Source organism: Centropristis striata, chromosome 4 (assembly GCF_030273125.1).
Source record: "Centropristis striata isolate RG_2023a ecotype Rhode Island chromosome 4, C.striata_1.0, whole genome shotgun sequence".
In the NCBI taxonomy this organism is placed as follows: Eukaryota; Metazoa; Chordata; class Actinopteri; order Perciformes; family Serranidae; genus Centropristis; species Centropristis striata.
The window spans coordinates 9527213-9552311 of NC_081520.1; the positions used below are offsets into that span (position 1 = coordinate 9527213).

The 25099-nt window shown below is 40.5% G+C and overlaps 3 protein-coding genes across 6 annotated transcripts in view; all 3 read right to left on the reverse strand.

Moving 5' to 3' along the window:
- Positions 1-1680: 1680 nt before the first annotated feature.
- LOC131969948 (extracellular calcium-sensing receptor-like) lies at positions 1681-6548 on the reverse strand. The gene is made up of 11 exons (XM_059331179.1): positions 6283-6548; positions 5783-6024; positions 5538-5620; positions 4703-4882; positions 4410-4598; positions 3807-4310; positions 3460-3669; positions 3224-3347; positions 2917-3110; positions 2199-2486; positions 1681-2103 (listed from the first exon to the last, which is right to left on the reverse strand). Exons 1-11 carry the CDS (start codon positions 6546-6548, stop codon positions 1681-1683), a joined length of 2703 nt encoding a protein of 900 aa, XP_059187162.1.
- Positions 6549-11722: 5174 nt separating this feature from the next.
- LOC131969949 (extracellular calcium-sensing receptor-like) lies at positions 11723-16107 on the reverse strand. Its single transcript, XM_059331180.1, has 12 exons — positions 15854-16107; positions 15204-15382; positions 14937-15028; positions 14512-14691; positions 14223-14411; positions 13909-14125; positions 13631-13845; positions 13317-13526; positions 13105-13228; positions 12830-13023; positions 12432-12713; positions 11723-12333 (listed from the first exon to the last, which is right to left on the reverse strand). Exons 1-12 carry the CDS (start codon positions 16105-16107, stop codon positions 11911-11913), a joined length of 2559 nt encoding a protein of 852 aa, XP_059187163.1. The 3' UTR covers positions 11723-11910.
- A 1253-nt stretch (positions 16108-17360) lies between these two features.
- The window catches only part of plch1 (phospholipase C, eta 1), a 59747-nt gene continuing 52008 nt past the window's right edge, over positions 17361-25099 (reverse strand). For 2 of the 4 annotated variants that reach the window (XM_059331532.1, XM_059331533.1), the window contains exons 19-23: positions 23455-23601; positions 22937-23016; positions 22742-22801; positions 21842-22229; positions 17361-20952 (exon numbers count right to left, since the gene is read on the reverse strand). In XM_059331532.1, the coding sequence (XP_059187515.1) occupies positions 18248-20952; positions 21842-22229; positions 22742-22801; positions 22937-23016; positions 23455-23601 (3380 nt within the window). In that variant the 3' untranslated portion in view covers positions 17361-18247. Of the gene's footprint in view, positions 20953-21342; positions 21371-21841; positions 22230-22741; positions 22802-22936; positions 23017-23454; positions 23602-25099 lie in introns of all 4 variants that reach the window. The other 2 variants (XM_059331535.1, XM_059331534.1) reach the window with 2 other exon arrangements.

Consider the following 25099-nt stretch of genomic DNA (forward strand, 5'->3'; position numbering starts at 1 on the left):
TGACGTAAACACATACGTAACGTGAGCAGATCTGAGCAGAGTTTTGCATCTTGGCAGTGTAGACGGACACGCTACAGCGGAGCGTATTTAACTTTTCCACTTTGGAAGGTGGTTTCAGATTTTTGCGTCTTTAAGCCCCAAAAACGCCGTCAACGTCTAAACGAAAGGCACTTCCGATAAAATATTTTGTCGCTTTTACCCGCGAGCGTCCTCGTGTAAACGGGGCCTGAATTTCATGAATATTGGGCCAGTGGTTTTTCTGTAATCCTGTGAATCCGTAGTCCATACAGAAAGACATTGGTGATGAAGATGAACAGAGCTTCTTGGGTTCTTTTATTTTTTGTTTCCCTTTCTTTTGATAACTTTAAAGAACTGGATCATTCGGAGAGGTTAGAAAAAGATTACTTTATTAATCCCACAATGGGGAAATTCAACCTCTGCATTTAACCCATCCTTTTTTACACACAAGTGAACACACCATGCAAAGAGCAGTGGGCAGCACATTACTGCGCCCGGGGAGCTGTGCAGGGGGGTTAGGTGCCTTGCTCAGGGGCACTTTAGTCCTAGACCTGTCAGTACCGGGATTCGAACCGGCGACTCTCCAGTTACAAGCCCTAACCTCTAGGCCACGGACTGCCCATTAAAGGCCAATGATCAATATTTGTTTTCGAAAACAACCAAGACATCATGCTTGTTAACTACTTTACCATGTTTTTACCCTTAGATGTACATTTGTGCATTTTATATGAGACCACAATCCTGGTTAGATATTTTGATTTAGGTGACTGAACAAAAAGGTTATGATTTAACCAGTATAAGTTGGAGTCCTCAAAACCAGCTTTCTGTATCCTCTGTATTCCTTCAAATTGAATAAGAACTCATAAATTCATTCATTCATTATCCTTAACCGCTTATCCGCATTGGGTCACAGGGGGCTGGAGCCTGGCTGACAATGGGCGAGAGGCGGGGTACACCCTGGACAGGGTGGGGCAAACAATTACACTCTCATTCACACCTATACGGGCAATTTAGAGTCACTAATTAAACCTAATGCATGTTTTTGGACTGTGGGAGGGTACCCGGAGAGAACCCACACTGACACAGGGAGAACATGCAAACTCCACACATGAGAGCCGGAGTCGAACCGGCGGCCCTCTTGCTGTGAGGCAAGAGTGCTAACCACTGTGGAATATCTTCTGTGATTTAAACCTGGTCCCCTGTAAAATATAAATATAATATGATATAAATATATAATAAGTGCAATTTGATGTGACTGTAAAATAGATGTTTACAACCTCCAATGCAAAAAGTTGCATCATAACAAAACACAGAAACACAACACTGAACATTTGTAAATATTTATTTATGTTTTTTTCTTATGTACTTATGTACTGTACAGGGTTTTTTTTACATAAGTAATATTGAAGTAAAATAAGCCTGTGTTTTGATTTTGTTTTTTCATATTTTCTATATATTTTTAAGTACAAGACAAATATGCTGTTGTTTGTGTAAATACACTTAGCATTAATCGTAAAAGAAAATAAAAAATAATAGTAGCAAGCAGTAAGTAGCATTTATTACTCTGCATTTTTGGAGATGTCAGTATATTTGTTTCACATTAAAAACTGCATGCAGATTGATAAGGAAATAAAGACAAAGGTGCATTGTTCATTTTATCAGCTACCTGGCCATTAGGTGTTTCTTAGTATTCTTCTCTGGCCTCAAAAGAATGATGAAACACTTTGGAGCAAAGACACAGAAAAGTAAACCATAGCTAGAGGCGAGAATTGCAAAAATCTCGACGGCAACAGCATATTTTCCAGGAGAACTAACATAGGCAGGAACAAAAGCTATCCAGACAGCACAGAATATCAGCATGCTGAAGGTGATCAGTTTGGCCTCATTGAAGTTGTCTGGGAGTTTGCGAGCAAGAAAGGCCAAGAGAAGACTGGTGCAGGCCAGCAGACCAATGTAGCCCAGAACCAGAGAGAAGCCCACCACTGAGGCCATGGCACACTCCAGGGTGACCTTTAACCCCGGGATGTCCAAGTCAGCTTGAGGCACAGGGGGGCTGAGGGACAGCCAAATGACACAGATGAAAACCTTGATGAAAAGAGGCATTGCATGTCAGGTTAATGTAAGTAAAATGCTGCAATGAGTAATTTAGTAGTTTTGTTACTTAATAGCTCCTTTGCAACTCCGACCTGTATAGAGGAAAAGAGACAGACACTTCCTCTCTGTTGGCCTGGACCAAACCACTTCATCAAGGCTCCAGCACCAGGCCGGGCTGAGCGGAAAGCTGCCAGAACTACAATGGTCTTGACTTGGAGGCAGGAAACACAAAGTACAAAGCTGATCCCAAAAGCTGCCTGCTGGAACCGACAGGCCCAGACTGATGGACGGCCGATGAACACCAGCGAGCAGAGGAAGCAGAGCTTCAACGACATGAGAAGCAGGAAGCTCAGCTCTGAATTATTGGCTCGCACCTGCAAATGAGAATTTGAAATTAAATTGTTGTTAAGAAGGACAAGCATATGCACAACGCACTATTTTGAACAAATGTATTTCAGTATGGGGGTGGTCGGTAGCGTAGTGGGTTACGCAGGCGCCCCATGTGTAGAGGCTACAGTACTCGCTGCAGCTGGCCCCGGTTCGAGTCCCGCATCGGACGGCCCTTTACTACATGTCATTCCCCTCTCTCTGCCCCCTGTTTCCTGTCTCTCTTCAACTATCCTGTCCATTAAAGGCATGAAAAAGCCCAAAAAAATACATTTAAAAAAAAAAAATGTATTTCAGTATGCAGTAATGCAGAATTATATTATGTTCAAGCTACCCTAAACAAGTACAAAACAAAATTGAGTTGTAGTAATATAATGACAACATTTTCGTCATCATCGTATTACTCTGGGTTCTTACCATCGGTGTATGACGATAGTAAAGGAAAACCACAAACACTGCTGTTGTCACGGCAACACCAGACACAGCTACTGTCGTCAGAGTAATGCCCAAAGTTTCATTAAAGGAGAGGAAGTCCAGCTGGCGAGGGATGCAGGCATTTTGTTCAGCATTGGACCAAAACTCAGATGGACAACGCTCACAGTGAAGGGAATCTGGGAGAGGAAAACACACAAAAGAACACACAAGCAGGGGAAAAATGGGAACACTGTACATTTACCTAATGCAAAGTACAAAATCAGTATTATATTACATGGTATTTCCTCACTAGTTTGATTGCTAATCTCCCCTTCAGCACATGGGATACAGTCAAAGCAGCAGAGAGGTTCTCCTTTCCTGTTGGCCTTTCTGGTGCCTGGAGGGCAGCTCTCACTGCACACTGAGGCAGGCACCTGAACAACAAGTAAAAGCTTATTCTCAAGTACAAAATATCAAAGTAAATATTTAATTCAATAAAAATTATGGTATTGGCCTGAATTAAGCTTTTCCCTGTTTTTTAACCACCTGATTGGATCCTGTGCTCCACTGTATTGCAGACTCATTAAGGTGGAGGTCAAACCCGTCCACACGACCAATCAGAACCAGTTTGAGTGACCCCTCAGGGCTGTTCTGCCAGTTAACAAGGTCATACTTTGCTGTCGTGTCGCCCTCTTGGAAGTAAAACTTCTCCCCTTGTGGTGTGGTGAAATTCATATTGTTCAAGTGCTGCATCAGCTGAAAGCATCAAAATGTAGTAAATATTTCTAAATTTAACAGTAGTTGAAGCAGCCGAAATATAAAAAGAAATGCATTGGCACAATTAATTTGCCTGTTAAAAAATGTTGTGTTGAGACAGACATTATTGTGTCTACCTCTATGGGTTTGATGTGTTTTGGAGAACTGCAGGTGGAGCTGTTGTTTCTGGGTGAGTTGCCTCTGTTTGGGCAGGAGAGAAGGATGTGAAGGGCGTGGGCTGCAGCATAAACAGCAAGGTAGACATTATATGTCACCCTAAGCTGAGAGATGTCAGTGAAGTGATTGTGAACTCCCTCCAGGGACTCTGTCCCGCTGCAGGGTGGCAGAGAAGCCTTTAGGAGCAATCTGTCTGCATGAGACGATGATGAAGAGGCGTATGTAGAGGGTGATGTGGCCTCAGGACTACAACCAAACATCTTTTCCCAGAACTCTCTTAGAAACGTATCATTAGGACGATGAATTGGGTTCAAATTTCTGATAAAATTTTCAAAACCAGTTATAGCTGAACTTCTAATGGCCACACCAAGAACACCTTTTGCCACTTTAGAAGTCACCGGATGTTGAAGGAGATCACCACTGGTGCTCCAAGCCTCACTGGCCAGAAACTGTCTGTCAGTCACCTAGTGATAGCAACACAACACAATCAAAACATAATGTTTCAAAGCTCAGTTCTGTTAGTATTTACAGATGCAATGCACAATTCTATATCAGTTTCTCACATTTATCTTGTCGAGTTGTAGGAACAGCTCTCTCACATCTGTGTACCAGGAAAAGACCAGAATCACTTTTGCAGTTGAGGCCTGAATTGCAAGTGCTGCTTGTCTGGCGTCGCTCACGATTCTTTCTCTTTGGAGAGTCTTTACAAATGCCAGACACACCCCTGCCCCCTGAGTCTCCTCCTGAAATACCTGAAAAGACCAAAAAAAGAATACATGAATGAAAAGTATACATTGTATTTAAGTAGATGTCTTGTATAGATTACTGAGCATTTCTCCTACAAATAATGACACACCTTTATTGCCACATGGCCGTAATCGTTGTTTGCTACCACTGCTCCGATCCAAGTCCAATTAAAGCGTATGGCGAGCTGGGCAATAGCTCGGGCTTGGTAAATATCACTGGGCATGGTCCTGAAGAAGTTAGGATACTGACGCCTGTCACTCAGGCAGGGGCAGCTGGCTGTGTAGCTCATCTACAGTACAGGTTAAAAAAAAAGCAAAACACATACATACAGTCATGAAAAAAATTATTAGACCACCCTATTTCTTCAATGTTTTGTTTATTTTAATGACTGGTACAACTAAAGGCACATTTGTTTGGACAATTGATAAAAACAAAAATAGCTCAAAAGAGTTTAATTTAAGAGCTGATATCTAGCCATTTCCCATGGTTTTCTTGATGATCATTTTGGTTATTATCAAGAAAACCATGGAAAATTACTAGATATCAGCTCTTAAATTAAACTCTTATAAGTTACTTTTGTTGTTATCATTTTATTTGTCCAAACAAATTTAGTTGTACCAGATATTGAAGAAAACAAGGGTTGTCTAATATTTTTTTCCATGACAATACACGTCAATTTTATACACGTAGTATGTGTCATGATCTTATTTTCACTCAGCCTGCAGTTTACAGTTAATAGTTTATTTTATACTGTGTGAAGAGCAAAGGGAATAAGAAAACATAAATAAGGCACAATTTATACACCAAAGCCCATCAAAGTAGATATGAAAAATGTGTGTTTCCCAAAGTCAAATTGTAACTTTATAAGTGAAAATCTAAAAATATATATATATCAAAACAACACCTATCATTTTTTAGATGTTATTGTAACTTACTAAAGGTACCGAGAGGGGCCCCAGGATTCTGGAAAGTATCTTGGCTGCTTTAGACGAGGAACCACCAATGATCATAGGAACAGGCTGATCACCTGATGACATTTTAAGATCTAGTAAAATAAAGGCAGCTGTTAGGACTTAGTTCTGATTTCAAATACAAAATGGCAGTGTTTATGCTTACATAATACATCTGTTTAATGAATCACGTTATTATTATAGAAGGATACAGAAATTTGTACAATTTGATGTAGTACCTCTCTTTTTTCTGATTTCCTCTCCATACCCTGCAGAATAGTCTGGAGGGTCTGTTGAATCACAGCTGGGGTTGTCTCCTCCAACCAGTGACAGTGCTCCCTGCATGGCCCAAAGGGGTAGGGCACAGCTATCACGAATATGGTAGCCCAGCTTCACACCTGGCAGCAAGGTTGTGCTATGATTGATTTCCTCCAGAGCAAACACCATGGCATACACATACTGTAGTGGAAGATTTTGTAAACTGAAACCACAGGAGAGAAATCATGAGAGAAATATCAGTGAAATGCTGAAGCGACTGTGAATATGTGTAATAATCTGTAAATACTCTAATAATAATGTTATGTCATCATTGGCATATGCAATTATAGCTACATATTTTACAAGGAATACAAAATAAATTAACATGAATTTGAAGAATGGAAAAAATAATGCTTCTAGTAAAATAAAAATATGCATTATACAATTTTACAGAAAAAAAATTGTGCAGGTCAGAGTTTACCCAGTGCAAGGTTTGTTCTGTGGCTGCTGGGTGAAGTCGTGGTTCATAGCTGGGGGCTTGTAATAAAGACTAAAGAGTCCACCCAGAACTACATCTCCTTTCTGGAACAGACCCTGATCATCCGCTGTACCCCACCGAGAACAAGTGGCTGTGTGAATCACCTGAAACCCGACCCTGAGGCCCAGCTGTCTGCCCAAAAGCCCCACAAGGAGCAGGGACGGGGCTGAGCACAGCCTCAGAGTGAAGAGCCAGGAGAACCAAGACATGGATGCAGCTGTTCGTACAGTATACGTTAGATAGCTTCTCATTGGCATAACATAACACACATAAATAAGAGGTGTAATAAACAGTTCCTGGAATAAAAAAAAGTCAAATTTGATTATATCCCTCTTAATACATCCTCGAAACATCCACCTGTAAATCAAAGTACATTTAAATGACAAAATGTAATTTACAACATATACAACTTTCACTGACAATATCTAAAGTATGACATAGCCTCCTCCTGCTCTGCACAACATGTTGTTCTGTGCATTTATAACATCTGTAAAGCCCATCGCGGAGTGATATTAAACAGGATGACACTGCACCGAATCACTTCTCTCAAGAGCAAAACAATATTAAAATAACTGACTGCTGTGTGAAACACAACCTGGAGTATTTACCTTGAGGACAGTGACCACAGATATCCCAGCAGAGTTAGATTTTCATCTTTAAACTTTAGTTGATAAATTAATCCACAGTGACTCATAAATAAAACAGGGCCACACCTCTGACACCAGGGCCCTGCCGAACAACACTATTGTTCCAGTAAAGGTCCATTACACAAGACATTTTGGATATTGTTCATATTATTTTTCTTTTCTTTTCTTTTTTTTTTTTTTTACATATCCTAGTGTCATGGAGAAAGTAAGCAATGGGATCACGACAACAATCTGCCAGTGTCTGAATCACTCCTCATATCTCAAAAGTACAATCACAGGTATATTGGGCCTGCTGGAGCATCTTTCTTGCACCCGGCCTAAACATGTCAGATAGCTACAAAAACAGCATAGACAAACAGAGCTTGTCTACCCTTGTGGCTGTAAATGGGGCAGCTATAAGTAGAAGAAGGCCATGTCCTGCTACATCTCAGCATATACTGTATGTCTGGGCCTCCTACCCACCTATTTTTTCCAGATATCACTGATCCAAGGCTTCAGAATAGTCCTGCCCTGGATTACAACGTTGTAGTTTTGTGAGTTTGGCATCCATCCGCTATTTAAAAAAAAAAATATATATATATACAGATTTTTTTACTAAAGTAAAAGTACCAATATTACAGTATAAAATCCTCTCAATTCAAAATCTTGCTCAAGAAAAAGTACAAAAGTGTGTGCATCAAATATACTTAAAGATTTGTAGTGTAAATTTACTACCTCTCTGAGTGAGAAAAGTGGATTAAAGACAAAGTCGAAGTTTCTTTTAGTTTTCTTTATTATCAAACATCAGAATACACTGCCTAGGTACAGCGGAGGAGAACTTTGTCCATCTCAAAGGCTTCTGAAAAAAGGTGTCCCTCCAATGATACCCTCAGTTCTCTATGGCTTTTCTGTCTGTGTGTAAGATCAATTAATTTGAATGTTTCAGCCCAAACGCAACGCATGTACACGTTGTCCCTGGTAGAGCATGCTGCTAAGTCTACTTTTTAACCTTAAAAGGATACAACCTATATTTGTTCATGTTCAAATTCCAACGCCTCTACTGTCTGAAAAATCCCAGATGTTAAAGTACATTTTTCTGGTTTGAACCAGTTGTTACATGCAGACTCTGGCTGTTACATGATCTAGAGGTCACACTGAGGCCTTTTAGTAAAGCAGAGACCTACATTAAAAATAACAATACCCCTTGTAACATAAAATATACTACAGTATCTAAAGTTAAAGTAGGTATTATGCAAAATAACACATTTTGGGATAATGTATATTATAATCCTGGACGGCTTGCAGGTGGTATAGCGGTCTGGAGTTTGCATGTTCTCCCTGTGTCAGTGTGAGTTCTCCTCCGGCTTCCTCCCACAGTCAATGCAGATTAGATTTAACTGGTGACTCTAAATTTCTCATAGGAATGAATGAGAGTGTGAACATTGTCTGTCTCGTCAGCCCTGCGGTAGTCTGGTGACCTGTCCTGGGTGTACCTTGTCAATGTCAGCTGAGATAGCCTCCAGCCTCTCACAACCAGAATTCAGAAAAGCGGTTAAGTATAATAGATGGATGTTTAGTCCTGAATTATAATTATTGATGCATTAATATGTTTCATGTTGCAGCTGGTAGACATGGAACTTGATGTACTGTATATAATGTTGAGTAGTGTGATATTTAATTATACATGTATTTATTAGTTGATTTATATTTCGTGTTAATAATCTGAATCTGCAAAGTCACATGTAACTAAAGAAATACCAAGGAAAGTACTTCAAAATTGTACTTTGGTACATTTATGTTGATAATTTCCACCACTGCCATCAGCCTCTAAAACACAGACTTGAAAGGGGGTACCAGTGGCAATGGTACACAAACAATTGTTTCCCGAACATGGATTTTAGCTGTCTAAATAAACCTTACATGGCACCAAGTGGACAGTTACAAGTAAAGGACTCAACAAACAAAGATAAAATGAAAAACAAAAAGTTAAAAAAATATAATAAAAAAGGGTTGGGGAAGCAAGGCTGACTTTGCTGAACCTTGGATAGCCTTGGGTCAAAAAGGCAAAAGGTTGTCTCATCTCTGAGGACAAAGTTACATCAGAATGAATTCAGGGCGGTGTGAGGCAGGACTGATGAGCCGCAGGTGTGCAGTTGCTCACCTCTATCATCGTTTATTTTACAAGCAATTACATCCAATTACACAGTGACAGAGAGGAGGCGCAGAGGGGAAAAGAGGATGCTTGTTTTTTGTTTTCACGTTTTGCAGGTCATAGCTGCCTTAATTTTTAATGTACATTACATCATTTACTATACTGCTGTATGCAATGCATCCTTTGGAGAGGATTGTATAATCTGGCCACTTTCTTTTAATTTCTGGTCATTTCCCACTGTGACGGATCCAGTATCTATGTTATACGAATCAAATCAGGCATGAAAAAGAAGGTTAAAAAAGTCAGAAAGGTTGCAATAACCATTCTGTTACATATGTGAGCCCATCATTACAATGTTGCCATCATTGAACTGTTTTAGAAGCACTAAAATGCATCCTAATGGGCTGAAACACTCGCAACAGAGGTGCTACAGTGTCTTGCAGCAGTGTCAACGAGGGTCAGCGCCCTTCCTCCTTCTTCATCTCACTGACAACAGACTTTATCCAGGAGGGTGAGGGTCAAGCCAGAAATTTCATCAGCTTGAGGCCAGATAATGGGCAGATGGGCAGCTCTAGTGATTTGGAAAATGGTAGCAATCTTATGCTAGAGGCTCTGCTTCCCAGCTAAAATCGTGTTAACCAACCTCAGACCAAACCATGTGCTGTGGTTGGTCTCACTCTATCTTGTTGAATCATTGATCATACAATGCCCTGGGAGGATGGAGTTAAGGAGGCCTGTGAGCGCAAGAAACTGAGTTACAACTAGTCCTATAGAACAGATGTAACATAATACTTCTCGTATATATATAGCTAAATCCCAAATGATGGAAAGTGCTGCCTTGCAAATGATCTTCTATGCTACTATATTAAACTGCAATCCATGATTTTTTGACATATATTATTCATTATGGAAGTGGAATCCTCCTCTTTGTACTCAGGAGACATACATGCAGAGAGCATGGCTTTATTAATGTATGAGGATTTTATGATAATTATTTAAAATTCAAATGATATGGATTTCAAACTGGAAAACACATAAACAAGCAGGAAACTGTTGATGAGAATAGGGCGATGGTGAGGTTAAGGTCACACTCAACACACCCTGACTGGCATTACACACAAGTCAAATAGGCAAACAACTCTTCCACACAGTCATCTGCCTCCCAGATGGGAACAGGTGTGGGATGGGTGTTTAGCAAGTTACGAGCATGGATGCATTGTTCCCACACTAGTCCTATTAAACATGCTTACTAAATTAAAACAGCCATAAAACTATTTCTGCAGCACAAAAGTGGTATTAGATATACGTTTTAAATGGCTCAGGAGGCGGTTTCAGACAGTGACACAAATACAACTACTCTGCTGTGCAATATGTCTGTGCAACAGTGATGCATTTTCAAGTGACACAAGCAAGAAAAATATACATTAGGGCAGGTCACTGCTTTAACAGCAGCAGAACACTGTCTGAACAATACATAGTCCAGTATAGTCCAGGTGACTCTAACGGATAACCTGGCCAAGAAAATAAAACATTGAATTTATGTTAACAGCACATAATTTGATAAAATGACAAGACCACTCTGGTTTTATCTATAGCTTTACTTTTTCTGTGACTTTTTTTTCATACATTTTCAGGAGGGAAAATATATTTATATCATTTATTTGTTTATTTCTTCAACTAGAAATTCAAAGTCCTAACTTAACACTTTCTCTACACTTGCTTTTCTTTGACTTCATTGTGGAATTTAATGTCTATAATGCTGATATATATTAACACATTGGCTTACCTTTTTCTAAATAATTAATTTACATTTGGACAGAACTGTTTCTATTAATATTAGGTTCTAAAATAGATCATCTTGCACGGTACAAAGGCTACTGTATCATTATGAACCATAGGGCAGGTAATGCATGTTACTAGAAGAGCAATTACATCAATTAACAGTAGAAAAAGAGGAAGATGTTGCACAGCTGCACAAACATATTGCACATGAAAAGTCCACCAAGGAAATAACCTTGTTGAGAGATGAGGAAAGAATCATTATTAAGTGGTATGATACTTCCATCTAGTGGGCGTTTTTCAAAACTGCAAATTATTTATAGCCAAGCTGTTAATCACCAACTGACAACAATGTTAATATTTATCTCCCTTGTATTGTTTGGATAGCTTTACAAATGATTGTGATTTGGCATTCTGCCAGTTATAATTATTTCAACTATATAAGGACTGAACTTAAAAAAAATTCCCACTGTGAAACAAATGTATTTATTTATTTAGAATGAATGCATGTATTATAAAATTAGTAACGTATGATGGAGAAGTAAGTTATTGAAGTATGTAATTATGTTTCATGTGATGCAATCTATTAAAAATCTATTTATGTAGTGTAATTTTCAACAAAATATGTTCATCAAAAGAGTTTTATTCAGTTGAGGTTCAGTGTTTATTCAAAACACATTAAAAAACATTAAAGCAGAATAAATTCATACATTATTTAGAGAGCAGCATTTCAAAAAAAGTGTTTCTTTGATGCTTGTTACATTAGCATTTGATGTCTAAGAAAAGCAGTAGTGTTCTTAGATATTCAGTTACTAATGAAGGACATAACTATGAGTGGCTGCAAGATGTTTGTAAATTTCATACAAGCACATTAACAATTGGTATTGTTAAGATTAAAAGTATTCGCAGAAAACATTTACATGAATAACTGATGATTCCAGGAGGATGGCCTTTTCTGCACCAGACAATTATGAAAATGAGTCATATGCTCACATTCAAGGTAGATACTGTAGACTACCTTGCCATCAGGTATTTCTTAGTGTTTTTCTCAGGCCTGAAGAGAATGATGAAACATTTCGGGGCAAAAATGCAGAGCAGCAAACCATAGCTAGAGGCCAGGATTGCAAAGATTTCCACAGCGACAACGTACTTCCCAGGAGAGCTAACGTACGCAGGGACAAAGGCCACCCAGACAGCACAGAATATCAGCATGCTGAAGGTGATCAGTTTGGCCTCATTGAAATTGTCAGGGAGTTTCCGAGCAAGAAAGGCCAAGAGGAGACAGGTGCAGGCCAGTAGACCAATGTAGCCCAGAACCAGAGAGAAGCCCACCACTGAGGCCATGGTACACTCCAGGGTGACCTTTGACCCTTGGAAACCCAGATCACGTCGAGGCACAGGGGGGCTGAGGGATAGCCATGTGGCACAGATGATAATCTAGATAAAAAGTAAACACATTTTACTGATTATTCTTCTTCTATAGCTATGCGTAGAAATATTCTCATCATTTATCATCATTAAAACAATATTCACACCTGTATAGAGGAAAAGAGACAGACACTTCCTCTCTGTTGGCCTGGACCAAACCACTTCATCAAGGCTTCAGCACCAGGCCGGGCTGAGCGGAACACAGCAAGAACTACTAAGGTTTTAACCAGGAGGCAGGAAACACAAAGTACAAAGCTGATCCCAAAAGCTGCCTGCTGGAACCGACAGGCCCAGACTGATGGACGGCCGATGAACACCAGCGAGCAGAGGAAGCAGAGCTTCAATGACAGGAGAAGCAGGAAGCTCAGCTCTGAATTGTTGGCTCGCACCTTGAGGTGAATCAGATTAACAGGCAGAACAATTGAACAGAAACAAAAAATGATAGAGAGTAAAGAATTTCAAATGCACACAACAGACTCACTCTTATATTACTCTGGGTTCTCACCATAGGTGTATGACGATAGTAAAGGAAAACCACTAACACAGCTGTCGTCACGGCAACACCAGACACAGCTGCTGTAGTCAGAGTGATGCCCAAAGTTTCATTAAAGGAGAGGAAGTCCAGCTGGCGAGGGATGCAGGCATTTTGTTCAGCATTGGACCAAAACTCAGATGGACAATGTTCACAGTGAAGGGAATCTAGGAGAGGAAACAAGAGGAAAGGACAATAAAACATAAAGGGGGGGAATTGAGGTTGTGTTATGATGTAGATTTCCTCACCAGTTTGATTGCTTATCTCCCCTTCAGCACATGGGATACAGTCAAAGCAGCAGAGAGGTTCTCCTTTCCTGTTGGCCTTTCTGGTGCCTGGAGGGCAGCTCTCACTGCACACTGAGGCAGGCACCTGAACATAAAACCAAGTAAAAATCATATAATGGACACAAACGTTCATTTCAACAATCAACTTGAGACGACTTGTTGATCTGAATTACCTGATTGGATCCTGTGCTCCACTGTATTGCAGACTCATTAAGGTGGAGGTCAGATCCGTCCACACGACCAATCAGAACCAGTTTGAGTGACCCCTCAGGGCTGTTCTGCCAGTTAACAAGGTCGTACTTTGCTGGAATGTCGGCACCTTTGAAGTAAAACATTTCCCCTTGTGGTGTGGTGATGTTCACGTCATTCAAGTGATGCAACAGCTGAAAGAATAAAATGTTAAAGGGACATTGCATTTGCAATATTTAGTTCAACAAAACTTCAAGAGAACTTGTGAATAAGATGACAGAGCGATCATCATGTTTACCTCTATAGGTTTGATGTTTTTTGGAGAACTGCAGGTGGAGCTGTTGTTTCCGGGTGAGTTGCCTCTGTTTGGGCAGGAAAGAAGGCTGTGAAGGGCGTGGGCTGCCGCATAAACAGCAAGATAGACATTATATGCAACCCTTAGTTGGGAGGTGTCAGTGAAGTGATTCTGCACTCCCTCCAGAGACTCTTTGCCGCTGCAGGGTGCAGTGAAAGCTTTCTGAAACAACCCCTTAGCAGGAGATGAAGCAGAAACATGAGATTGTTTAGCTCTGGGACTGCATCCAAACTGCATTTCCCAGAATTCTCGTAAGAATTCATCATCAGGATGATGAGCTGGGTTCAAACTTGTGAGATAGTTTTCAAATCCGGGTATTGTTGAACTTCGAATGGCCACACCGAGAACACCACCAGCCACATCAGAGATGGCACGATCTTGGAGAAGATCATCACTGGTGCTCCAAGCCTCACTGGCCAGAAACTGTCTGTCAGTTACCTACAGTGAGAAGACACTTAAAATAAATAACAACAAGAAAAAAACATGATATTTTGTTTCTACAAACTATGTCTTTTTTAAATGATGAAAACTATACATTTATCTTGGCCAGTTCCAGAAATACTTTCTTTGCTTCTGTGTACCAGCAGAAGATCAGAATCACCCTCGCAGTTGAAGCTTGGATTGTGAGGGCAACACGTCTGGCATCAGTCACAATAGTTTCTCTGCGCACGGTCTCTATAAATTCCAAACACACCCCTTTCCCTAGAATCTCTTCCTGAAATGCCTGGAGGTCGAAATAGTAAATATGTTCATGCATTTATTATTTTATGAAGGACATATGTCAGAGAGTTTTTAACATGATTAAATAAATATTTAAAAAAGACCTGTATCGCCACATGACCATAATCATTGTTGACGATCACAGCTCCGATCCAAGTCCAGTGGAAGCGCAGGGCCAGTTGTGCCATAGCCCGGGCTTGGTAGATATCACTCGGGATTGTTCTGAAGACGTTAGGAAACTTACGCCTGTCACTGAGACAGGGGCAGCTTGCCAAGTAGCTGATCTGAGAGAAAGGCATAGAAATATTATTTTGACACTACTTTGCAGCTATATTATATTATATTGTATTGTATTGTATTGTATTATATTATATTATATTATATTATATTATATTATATTATATTATATTATATTATATTATATTATATCATATCATATCATATCATATCATATTATATCATATGTTTTTAAATTAAACACTGTCTGTAGGTTCATGAGATGTTTTTCTTTTAAGGTAATGACACTCACAAGTGGCACAGAGAGAGGCCCCAGGATCCTGGACAGAATTATGGTTGTTGTTGACGTACCAGGACCAATGAGCAAAGGAACTGGCTGACCAGCTGTTGAGAGCATTCGACATGTAATTACACAAGGACAATCTTTTTTTATGCTATGGTCATATACGTTGTTTTCATGGACATAGCAAATGTTAACTGCATACATAGTTATATCAAGTCATACCTGCTGTCTCTCCAGGTTGCTCATAGGCTGCGGGAGTAGAGGCTGTTAAGTTGCAGCTGTGTGTGTTTCCTCCGACCAATGAAAGCGCAACTTGCAGGGCCCAGGGGTATCTGAAACAGCTATCAAGTATACGATAGCCCAGTTTCACTCCTGGCAGCAGAGTGTTGTTACGATTGATTTCCTCCACCGCAAACGCCATAGTATATATATATTTTAATGACTCTAGATCTAAACTGAGACCAAAGGAAAAGATAGGAATTATGAATAAAACAAACTGCATTATCAATAAGTGAAAGATAAAAAAATAATCATCACGCACATGAATTAAAAAAAGAGCAAATGTCCCAAAAGGTCATATGTACCAAAGTAGATGTATTGCAGCAATAACTGAAATAATGCTACTATATAAAAATATGCTTTTCTTACAAACACACACACACACACACACACACATATATATATATATATATATATATATATATATATATATATATATATAACTATCATAAATATAAAGCATAATGTTTGTTATCAAGAATTAGTGCATTTGAAGCTCAACATGCAGTAGGCTATATTTTCATCTGTATTTTAACAGAAACGTATGAGCATAACAGGACATTCATAAAGTATAAATGAAAATGTGCTGAAAAATGTAATAACCACCAGACAATCAACAGCAATGCATTTTGTGATTAAGTTTTTACCCAGTGCACGGTTTATAATGAGGCAGCTTGGTGAAGCCCTGCTCGACAGCCGAAGGTATGTAATACAGATTAAAAAGTCCACCGATAATCACATCACCGTCCTGAGAGAGGCCTTGGTTGCTCAGTGCACCCAACCTGGAGCACACTGTTGCATGCACCACTTTCAGCCCCATCTGTCTGCCCCCTACACTGAGGAGCAGCAGGGAGAGGGCTGGGGAGGGCCAGCGAGTGAGGAGCCAGGGGAACCAAGACATGGAGGCAGCTATTCTGGACATTTACAACATATAGGTAACTGACATGTTAGAATATGCATCAAAAATAAAAATAAAAAGATGGTACCTCATAGACAATTTTCAACAGTTCCTGTTACCAAAGACAAATCCCATTAAATTCCACATGTCCAAATGTAACTCTAACCCATCATAGCGTCATGCCAGTTACCTGTAAAAAAGAGAGGACATTAAAAATAGAAACACATTTCGCTTGGTCAAAAAGCTCCTATCACAAGGCAAGTTGTTAACGCTGAAAATGGTATCCGAACTAAAACATAACCACCCCCCACGCTGCACGAGTGAACTGTTGATGTGAGTATTTATAATAGGTGTAAAGCCTTTGGCAAGGAAGTAAAACTGATGACACAAGCCAAAATTATTCCTCTCTAGAGTGGTGGTGGAAAAACTCTCAAATCCTTGCAAGTGATTAGCATGTTGTGGATGGTTGCACAGTATGTTTCCAATAGTTACAATACTGTATGATGTCATTCAAATGACCCCAGGTAGCTGACACACTGTACTTGCAGATAAGCATTTGGGATGCCTCATGTTATCTTTATGAGCTGCAAAGTAGGGATCAAATATGAAATAAATCATCCAACTTTGTGTTTCCCTTTCAATTAGATTTCTATGAAATATTGTACTGTGATTGTATATAATATTATATAATGGGACAAAGTGTGGCAGTCTGTTGGAACCAGTATGGGGAATTGTATGCTCAGAGCAACAGGTGTGCCGTTTGTCAGCTCTATTACACAGTAATTTCATGAGCAATTACATCCCATTATGTTTAAGGTGGCATATGGGAAAAGATGAGGCTGTTTGTGACTACCAATTAATTTATTTTGAGCTTGGGCTTCCTTCTTGATAAATCAGTTTTTGTATGTTCTGTTTAGCATTTTGAGTGAAACATGAAATAAACATGAAATTTGTTGAAATCAAATATTTCAATATTTTATTGCATTGGTAGGAAAATGCTCACAGGTCTCCAATGAGCAACAATACAAAGAAAAAAGGATGGTGTAACACTGAAACAATAAAAAACAAAACTGCTGCTTTGTCTCCCTCCCCTCTGCAGCCTGGCCCTGTGTTGTTGTCACTCTGGCTTTTTTCACTCCATTAAGTTATACAAAATAAAATAACCATTACCAACAAGAGATTTTTGCAGTCTGTATCAAAGCAATTATAAAAATAAAAACCCTTTGAACTCCAAATCTTTCAAATCTGCCATCATGTTTTGAAATTCTACAAATCATAGAGAGCAACAAGTCCAAGTGAGGAAGTTTATGTACTGTATTGCACCTAATACAAACAAGCCTATATCCTCCGTATCCAATGCAACTGTTCTGTGCAAATGTTGTTGGGCGATGCAACATCTATTGTATAAATTGGTGCATAGTCATGCTTGACATGTTCACAGGTAACATGCACAAACATAAATGTACAGTTAGAACTGGTTCTTAACTAAAACCCATCTCATTAAAAACAATGACAGGAATATTTACACACAACACAAATAAAGAGTTACCACTGAAAAGAGAAGGAAGACTTACTTTTGATCTTTGAAAAGATGAACCCCATCTATTAAAAGTATCTGAATATACTACACATTCAAATGTTACAAAGAAAGATGTTCCCTCTCTGTTTGAAACCAAATTCTTCTTCTTTTTTTTTGCTTCATAATCAATGTACGCAGTTTGGACAGTACATCACAGGGACAAAGATAACAAGTATCTGTACAATCAGTCTAGGAAGCCATTTGGAGGGAACCAAAGTTCCCACGTACATTTACACATTAAGCAGAATATAGACATTACACTGCCAGACTAGAAAGACCATTCACTATTGAATAGTGGACATTTCAAACAGGAAATTCATGCTGTCAGACCCAACCATGGGTTACATGTGATGTTTCACTTACATTGTACAGACTATATCTTTCTCTAGAAATAGCCCAAAACAAGATTTATTTAACTGTTTTAATGAAAACCTACTAGTCTGTGAACATGGGAACAAACAATGGCAAGTATTTATTTCCTTAATCTTCTGGCTTTTGGTTTAACTGAACATCCTCAACAATCACTGCTTGATCATTAATGTCATTTTAAGGTGATAGTCAGAGCTACAGTCTGAGAAGAAAGTACACCTCAGGCTCTGACGCAGAGTGGTTGGAGTCAGCAGATGGAAGAGAGTCATCTGTATAGTACCGATCTCCATAATGATCCCCGTTTCCATAACGTAATGATGTACAAGCTCCTTCAGGAAGCCCCCTGTCCTCCAGCTGGCCAAGGTAGCCTGCTATGTAAGAACCAGTAGAGTGTCTGTTGGCTTGTGGATTCTGTGATGCTGGTTTATTCCTCAATACCACCCCTCCAATGCTGGTGGTACTATTGATCACCACACCTGCCCGAGGTTTAAGAGCCTCTTGCTGTCTTTCGCGGGCACGGCTGTTTATGTGACGTACTCGGCTTTGGCTGCGAGAAGATAGGCGCCGGGTGAGGGGTGGAGGGGAATCATCTACGTCCCCTGGAAGAACAGGATCTACCCTTGCCTGATGGGACAGGGGGGATTTCGCTTCCTGATGCAGCTGGAGAGGCTTGGGCCCATCTCTGTCACTTTCGTCCCCCTCCAGACTGACCAGCTTACGCAGCTGTTCTGTAAGTGGATCACAAGACTGTGATTGGAAAGTTACTTCCCCCATCGTGCCCATCCTCTTTTGCCTCCTCATGTGGGGAGTGATGAAACTACGACTAATAATGTGGTATTTGCTCTGGAAGTTGCATGATATGTCTTCAGAAGTCAGGTCTCCCAGAGACTTGGACTTACACGGGCTTGGGGCTGTGGGGTCTATGGTACCAGACTGGGGTCGAGTTGATAAAGAGTCTAAATTTGAGTGCAGAGAATCTCTGGATTCAGGCTGTGAATGGTGCCTTGTGGCACTGAGGGAAACATTTTGGTTCCATGAATGAGTCGGGGTGTATGATTGTGTTTGGCTTTGGCAATGTGGCTGGGTGTTTCGAGGAGCTGATGACGGGGTAATGCAGTCGTAGTCCAGGTGGCTGTACACTGCATCGCAGTCTGAAGAAGGGGAGTATAGGCCTCTGTCTCGACTGATGTTTGTACACACAGCAGATTTGCCAGGGAGGCTTTCAGAAGAGGAGAAACCATTTTGGAAGCACCTTACTTGCTCCCTCTCCATCTGTTTAAACCCTAGCCTATCATGAGACCTGTTTAGGATCTGGTTGCCACTATAACTCCTCTGTTGTGTGTAGGAGCTACTGAAGTCTCTGCTGTTGTTAAAGGTGTCAGACTTGCTCTGAGGAGCGGGATAGCTGTTCTGACGCACTGGACTGGGGTGGGAGGGTCTAGAGTTGATGGGTCTGTGGAAGGGAGAAGGCTGGGAGTTGTTCTGGTGGCGTTGGTGGTGATTGGGCAGCTGATAGGAAGGTTGATTCATTGGGGAGGGGCACTGTGAAAATGCATGAGAAGGGTACTGCTGGTGAGGATCATGGTATGATGAAGGCTGTTTTTGTTGGGAGTACTTGGGAGTGGATTCGTGGTTCTGGTAAATAGCATGCCGTTTGGTTGGACTAATGAGTCCCTCCCATTGGCTGCCATGTCTTGGAGAGGTCATCATTGCCTCCAGTGGATCCTCATCAACATTTATCTCCACTTCTGCAAAAGCATTCCCAGCAGAGTCATGGAGATACTGGAAACAGTCCTCATTTACAGTGGAGCCTATGTACCTTTTAGAAGTACCCTGCTCTATCCCTGGTCCTAGTGCTAGTGTTGGGGGATCATACACTTCCTCATAAACACTCTCCTCTGCCTCCTCAATTTCTTCACTCACACCCCTTTTTCTGTTCAAATCATCCCAGCCCACATTGTGCCCTTTCCCGTAACCCTGGACCAGCTTTGCTGGAGAGGACCCCAAGCTGTTTGAGGCTGTGCTCTCCGTTGTTTCTGCCTGCTTCTTCAGGTTGTACGTTGACGCAGGCAACAGCACCTCCTCATCCAGAATGGTGTAGACCTCCTCAAGCTCAGCGGTTTCTGGGCTTGAGAGGAGAGCAGGCGGGGGGGCATCTGGTTGGGAAATCTTGTGCGGTGAACAGATTTCATGATTTGTTTTTACAGCCACTTTTTGGGGACTTGTTAAGTGTGTCTTTGTATTAGATGGGGTGTTAATCTTCAGGGGAGACCTTAAATCTTGCAGCGCTTTAGGGGTGGTAGGCCTGATGTTTGAGTGACGGGAAGGGGTGTGGTCATGGGATATTGTATGTGAAACGTTTTGTTCAACAGTGCTCTCAAAGTGACCAATCAGAGCAGAAATTGAGCCACATGTGTCTTGCTCATTGCCTAAGGACACGGCATCAATGAGCCTGGAGATGGTGCTGTCATGCAATGAGCTTGGACTCTTCAGATCACAGTCCATACTGATAGGGGATAGAGGGGGCAACGAGGAGGGGGCAGAGGAGGAGGAGGAGGAGATTGAAGGTGCAACTGTGAATGTTGTGCTGTTTGATGATGTTTCTGGTTTATCTGATCTCATCTTGGAGGGTGAGACAAAACACTGTTTCTCTGCTCCACTGGGGATGATCTTTGATTTGTTGACTCCATTGTCTTCAGACTGGAAATTGGCATAATCCTCTTCCTTTCTTACTTCTCCTCCACCAATTACCAGATAAGAAGCCTCCTCTGATTGGTCAAATTGGTTATTTCTGTTAATGTATGTCTTGGAATGGGAAGAGATGTTTGGTTCGATAGAAAATGAGGATTCGATGAAAGGGTCCAAGGAGGAAGACCTGGGCCTGTTGAAGGGGCAAGCTCCTGTAGACACAGACAAGTGAACAAAAAGATTAATAAAGATAGGTGTACATAAGCCATTTGATAGAACACCAAGCCAACCAACGACTAAATGACAACAATTAACAGTCCAGCCAATACAAGGCAATACACAGACAAATGGATCACCATGTACAACTGTGAAGGGGAAGCTTTGAAAATGAGGCTGTGGAGGTTAAAAAAAAAGAACAAATCCATGTTTAAAGACATCCGATTAGGATAGAGATGGTCAAATGGGATTGGTTTGGTCAAATGGAATCAAATGACACAGCAATATATTTCTCAGAACACTTTCGGACAAAATACACTGGGTGGACGCAATACTGGTATGTTTTTGGACGATGCAACCTTCAGACAATAGGTATTTTAGATTACCTGCAGGAACATCCTAGTCAGTTCTCTACTATAAAGAAGCACAACAAATGAAGATGGGACAGAAAAGGCATGTTAAGGTTCCATGGAGAGTATGCTGCAGTATGTCAGTTCACATGGTTACTGTACATGAGTTTTAGATAGTTGTAGCAGGATAAGTAAAACAATGGTGAGAAATTAGAAAAAGTAACATCTTACATTAATGTATATGCAAAACAAGTCAATGCATAATGCTGCTTTAAAACATGTCAACTCTAAGTTATTTTAATCGTAAAGAAAGTAGCACTTTTGTCCTGTTAAACGACATTACTTGAATAATGCAGCATAATTGATCCCCACTAGTTATTAAGGCCTCAGACTGATTGGCTTAGGTTAATATTCGATAATTTCTCATTAATCTTACAAATGATTTACATTAGATCTGATGCAATCTGGGTGTAATTTGAATAATTACAAAATATACTGAATTCTTTGACTGGAATGATGACAGAAAAATACCCACCGATGATAGTGTCTAAGCCCATATCATGCTGTTCTTTGTCTGGGGAGCGGATGGATAGCTGCCCTTGCAGAAGCCGGTCTAAGGGCATGGAGATAGGTCTGTGGGTGAGGGGGCCTCGTGGCTGGTAACGCTTCTCCACACCTGCTTCCTTCCCTGACACGACCTCTCCTCTTGCTCCAGCACCTGTGCCATTCTTATTGTCTGATATCGAAGCCACTGACTCTGACAACATCATCTTGGTCTTCTTTCTTCCCTTTGCTGGGGCGCTGGCTGTGCGCCGCAGGAGGTGATCACTGATGGAGCGTTTCCGAAGGCCACCGGAGTTTGTGTCCACAGAAGACTTGGAAGAGCGGTTGAACAAACCCCGGATACCTCGCAGCTGATTACCCTGATACCAAGAGAAACAGAAAAGAATTTAGAGGGAGGAAATATACCATCCAAAGAGAAGGAGAAATGTGCTTCTAAGAAACACATTATAAACAAAGGTGCACTTTGCACATAAACTGAACATAATTTCTTCCACACATTACAGTTTGAAAATAAAGTGTTAATTTTGATGAAAACAATAAAAAGTATGCAGTGTACTGAACAGCAAATGTTAACAATTGCATGCTTTTAAATGCATTGCCTATAGATGGCACCCTTACTCCTCAAGTTACCACAACAAACAATATGCAAGAAGCCGTTGAGGATTATGCATGCATGCTTGCATTGAAAATAATTTCATCTGAAATTGAGAAAACAAATTTTTATTCTTTCTTTTTTATTTTGAATAATAGTGGTTTGACGTCACACACACAACAAGTCAGTGGAGATACGGCTGAACACAAACTGCACTTTTGCATCATGCATTGCTGTATCATGCAGCACCACACAGAGCCTCAGGGCCCATCAGGATACCTTGTTAGATCCTAGAAAGTGCATTATGGTAAAGCTGGGGTTCAGCACTAGAGGGCTCCACTAGAAAGACAAAGGATTGAGCTTAAATTGATTGATGTGGTGAGAGAAACACATTTTTTTCCTGTTTATCTCAGTTGACAAAAAAGGGTCACAGGGGGAATGTTATAATAAAAATCAGGAATACACAGCACTTACCTTTCCATAGACGTCATGCACTGACACATGCACAAAGATGGAAGCCTCAGTCAGCCCGTCCAAGTAAACATGTCTGTAACCTGTTGTTGGAGTTGAAGGGAGAAGGCGTGTGAGCGAGGGAGCGATAGAGTGAGTCAAAGAAAGATGTCGGCTGTCATCAAACTGGTGATTGTGTTGTGGTTGCCTGAGGAGAGGGCATCAGGAGTCCAGGGACAACTCCGATGGATGTAAACAACAAAAATAACCCACAAAGCCACAGGTCTTTAACTATACAAATCAAACAAATCATGGTTCACTAGACACAAGATAATGTGCCCCATAGCTGCCAAAGCCATGAGGGGAATTATGAGTTTAAGTGTGAGTGAGTCTGTCTGTCTACTTCTGTTAAATAGCAGAACTATAACGATCGTAACTGGAAGTGACAAACTGTGCCCCCTCTTAAGTTCATGTCTTTCACAAACACAAAAACTCTTATTTTCTCAAATAAAAGTGAAAACACTAAGGAATTCTGTACACACCAGGCATCAGGCTGCTGAAGGCAACAGTCCGTTGACCAATAAAGTCCCGTCCAATTGGGTCATGGTCCCAGACAAGGAAACGCACCAAAACCACCTCAGCCATGTGAAGTGTAAAGGACAGAGTCTCCTCCCATACTGGATTAAAACCTGTGGAAGAAACACACATAATACATGTTCATTATAATGAGGATGTGTTTCATCAGTATCTCATTAAAGCATACAAGACATACCAAAAAAATCGGAAAGATGGATGAAGTTGGTGGTAGTGATGTGTCGAATGATGTTTTTCATGGATCAATGCCCTGCACACTAATCTTATAATACTGTTGAGCTCCCGGGGCACCATAACCTTTCCCAGAGGAGGCTTCTCCTCTCCCCCTGCCGGGCTCCCTCATCTGTGGGGACGTGTTAGGGGTGACACCAGCAGACCACTTCGTTCTGCTTCCTTTATGCCTCTAAGTAATTAATCTGACTTTTGATCCCAGCAGTGCACCACAGCCCAAAGTCAAATGCAGCATCTGTAGCTATGGCATCACTTCATCCAAACTTTGCAGAGGTGAGCTGATATCAAATTATACTTGTTTTTGTTCATGGACATACATACAATTACTCTAAAGTATGTGAAGTGTGATATTAATATAGTATGTGGCACTCTTCAGAGGTAAAAACAAATCCTTGGTTAGGTCACTGCAGATTATCAGCCCTAGGAGCTGGATTAGATTGGACCGGATACTTTTCACCTGTATTATAAAACTGCCAAGAGCAGTATCAGGATATGCTATATGGGTTGTAAGTCAGCAATATGCAACCCCAATTCAAAATAGGTTGGGATACTGTGTAAAACAAAAGAAAATAAGCTTGATCATAAAATATATGGTCTTTGTACAGTTTCAAATAACAAATATGTCACAAAGGATAAGCAAATTATCCCATTCTGCTTTATCTATGTTGTCCCAACTTTTTGGGAATTGAGATTATAGTTTGTTGCTATCCCCTAAAAAAATGTTTCATCAACAGACCCTTTTCACAGGAGAGATTTTGACTCATAAATAGTAGCTAAAGGCTCAGGTGTTATTGATGGGTTCAGCTCTACTACAGAGGCAGTTAAATTAAATTCAGCCATGATTAATTTAATGACCTGTGGTTTCCCTGCCGTGACATGTTGAAATGGTATTTATTGAGCCTATTTTTTTAAAAACACATTAAGAGGTCTTCACTTTAAAGATGCTAAAATTGAACACTTCTGATATATTCTCCTGCTGTTTCTCTAAAAACCATGTAGGCCTGGCTAGATGTGACATGAAATATTTATTACACACCAACAGGAACTCCATTAGAAGTAGAAAATTGAAGCAGCTAAGAAGCCAAGAAGGAGGAATACTGCACTCAGTTATTGCAGGTTTGAGAATTACTTTAAATTCTAAGAGCTATATTATCTAATTTTGTGGAAACTTGGGGGTAGCTGAACCACTGACATACACATATCATACACCTTTTTGGGTGATATAGCAAACATGTTATCAAACAGCTGCCTCCCTTCACATCTATCCACTTTGTTTTATGAGCAACAGAAGCTTTCATTTGGAGTAGGATTTTTTTTAACCACATGGTGAATGTAAGGCCAATATTCACTCTCTTTAAGCTT

Coding starts and splice junctions, on each gene's coding strand:
- LOC131969948 (XM_059331179.1), bottom strand. CDS start 6,548: ATGTCTTGGTTCTCCTGGCTCTTCACTCTGAGGCTGTGCTCAGCCCCG. Junction 4,311..4,409: donor TACAACTCGACAAGATAAAT/GTGAGAAACTGA, acceptor TGCTATCACTAG/GTGACTGACAGACAGTTTCT. Junction 2,104..2,198: donor TTTCCTCTATACAGGTCGGA/GTTGCAAAGGAG, acceptor CTTTTCATCAAG/GTTTTCATCTGTGTCATTTG.
- LOC131969949 (XM_059331180.1), bottom strand. CDS start 16,107: ATGTCTTGGTTCCCCTGGCTCCTCACTCGCTGGCCCTCCCCAGCCCTC. Junction 13,527..13,630: donor AAAACATCAAACCTATAGAG/GTAAACATGATG, acceptor TTATTCTTTCAG/CTGTTGCATCACTTGAATGA. Junction 13,229..13,316: donor GGAGCACAGGATCCAATCAG/GTAATTCAGATC, acceptor TTTTATGTTCAG/GTGCCTGCCTCAGTGTGCAG.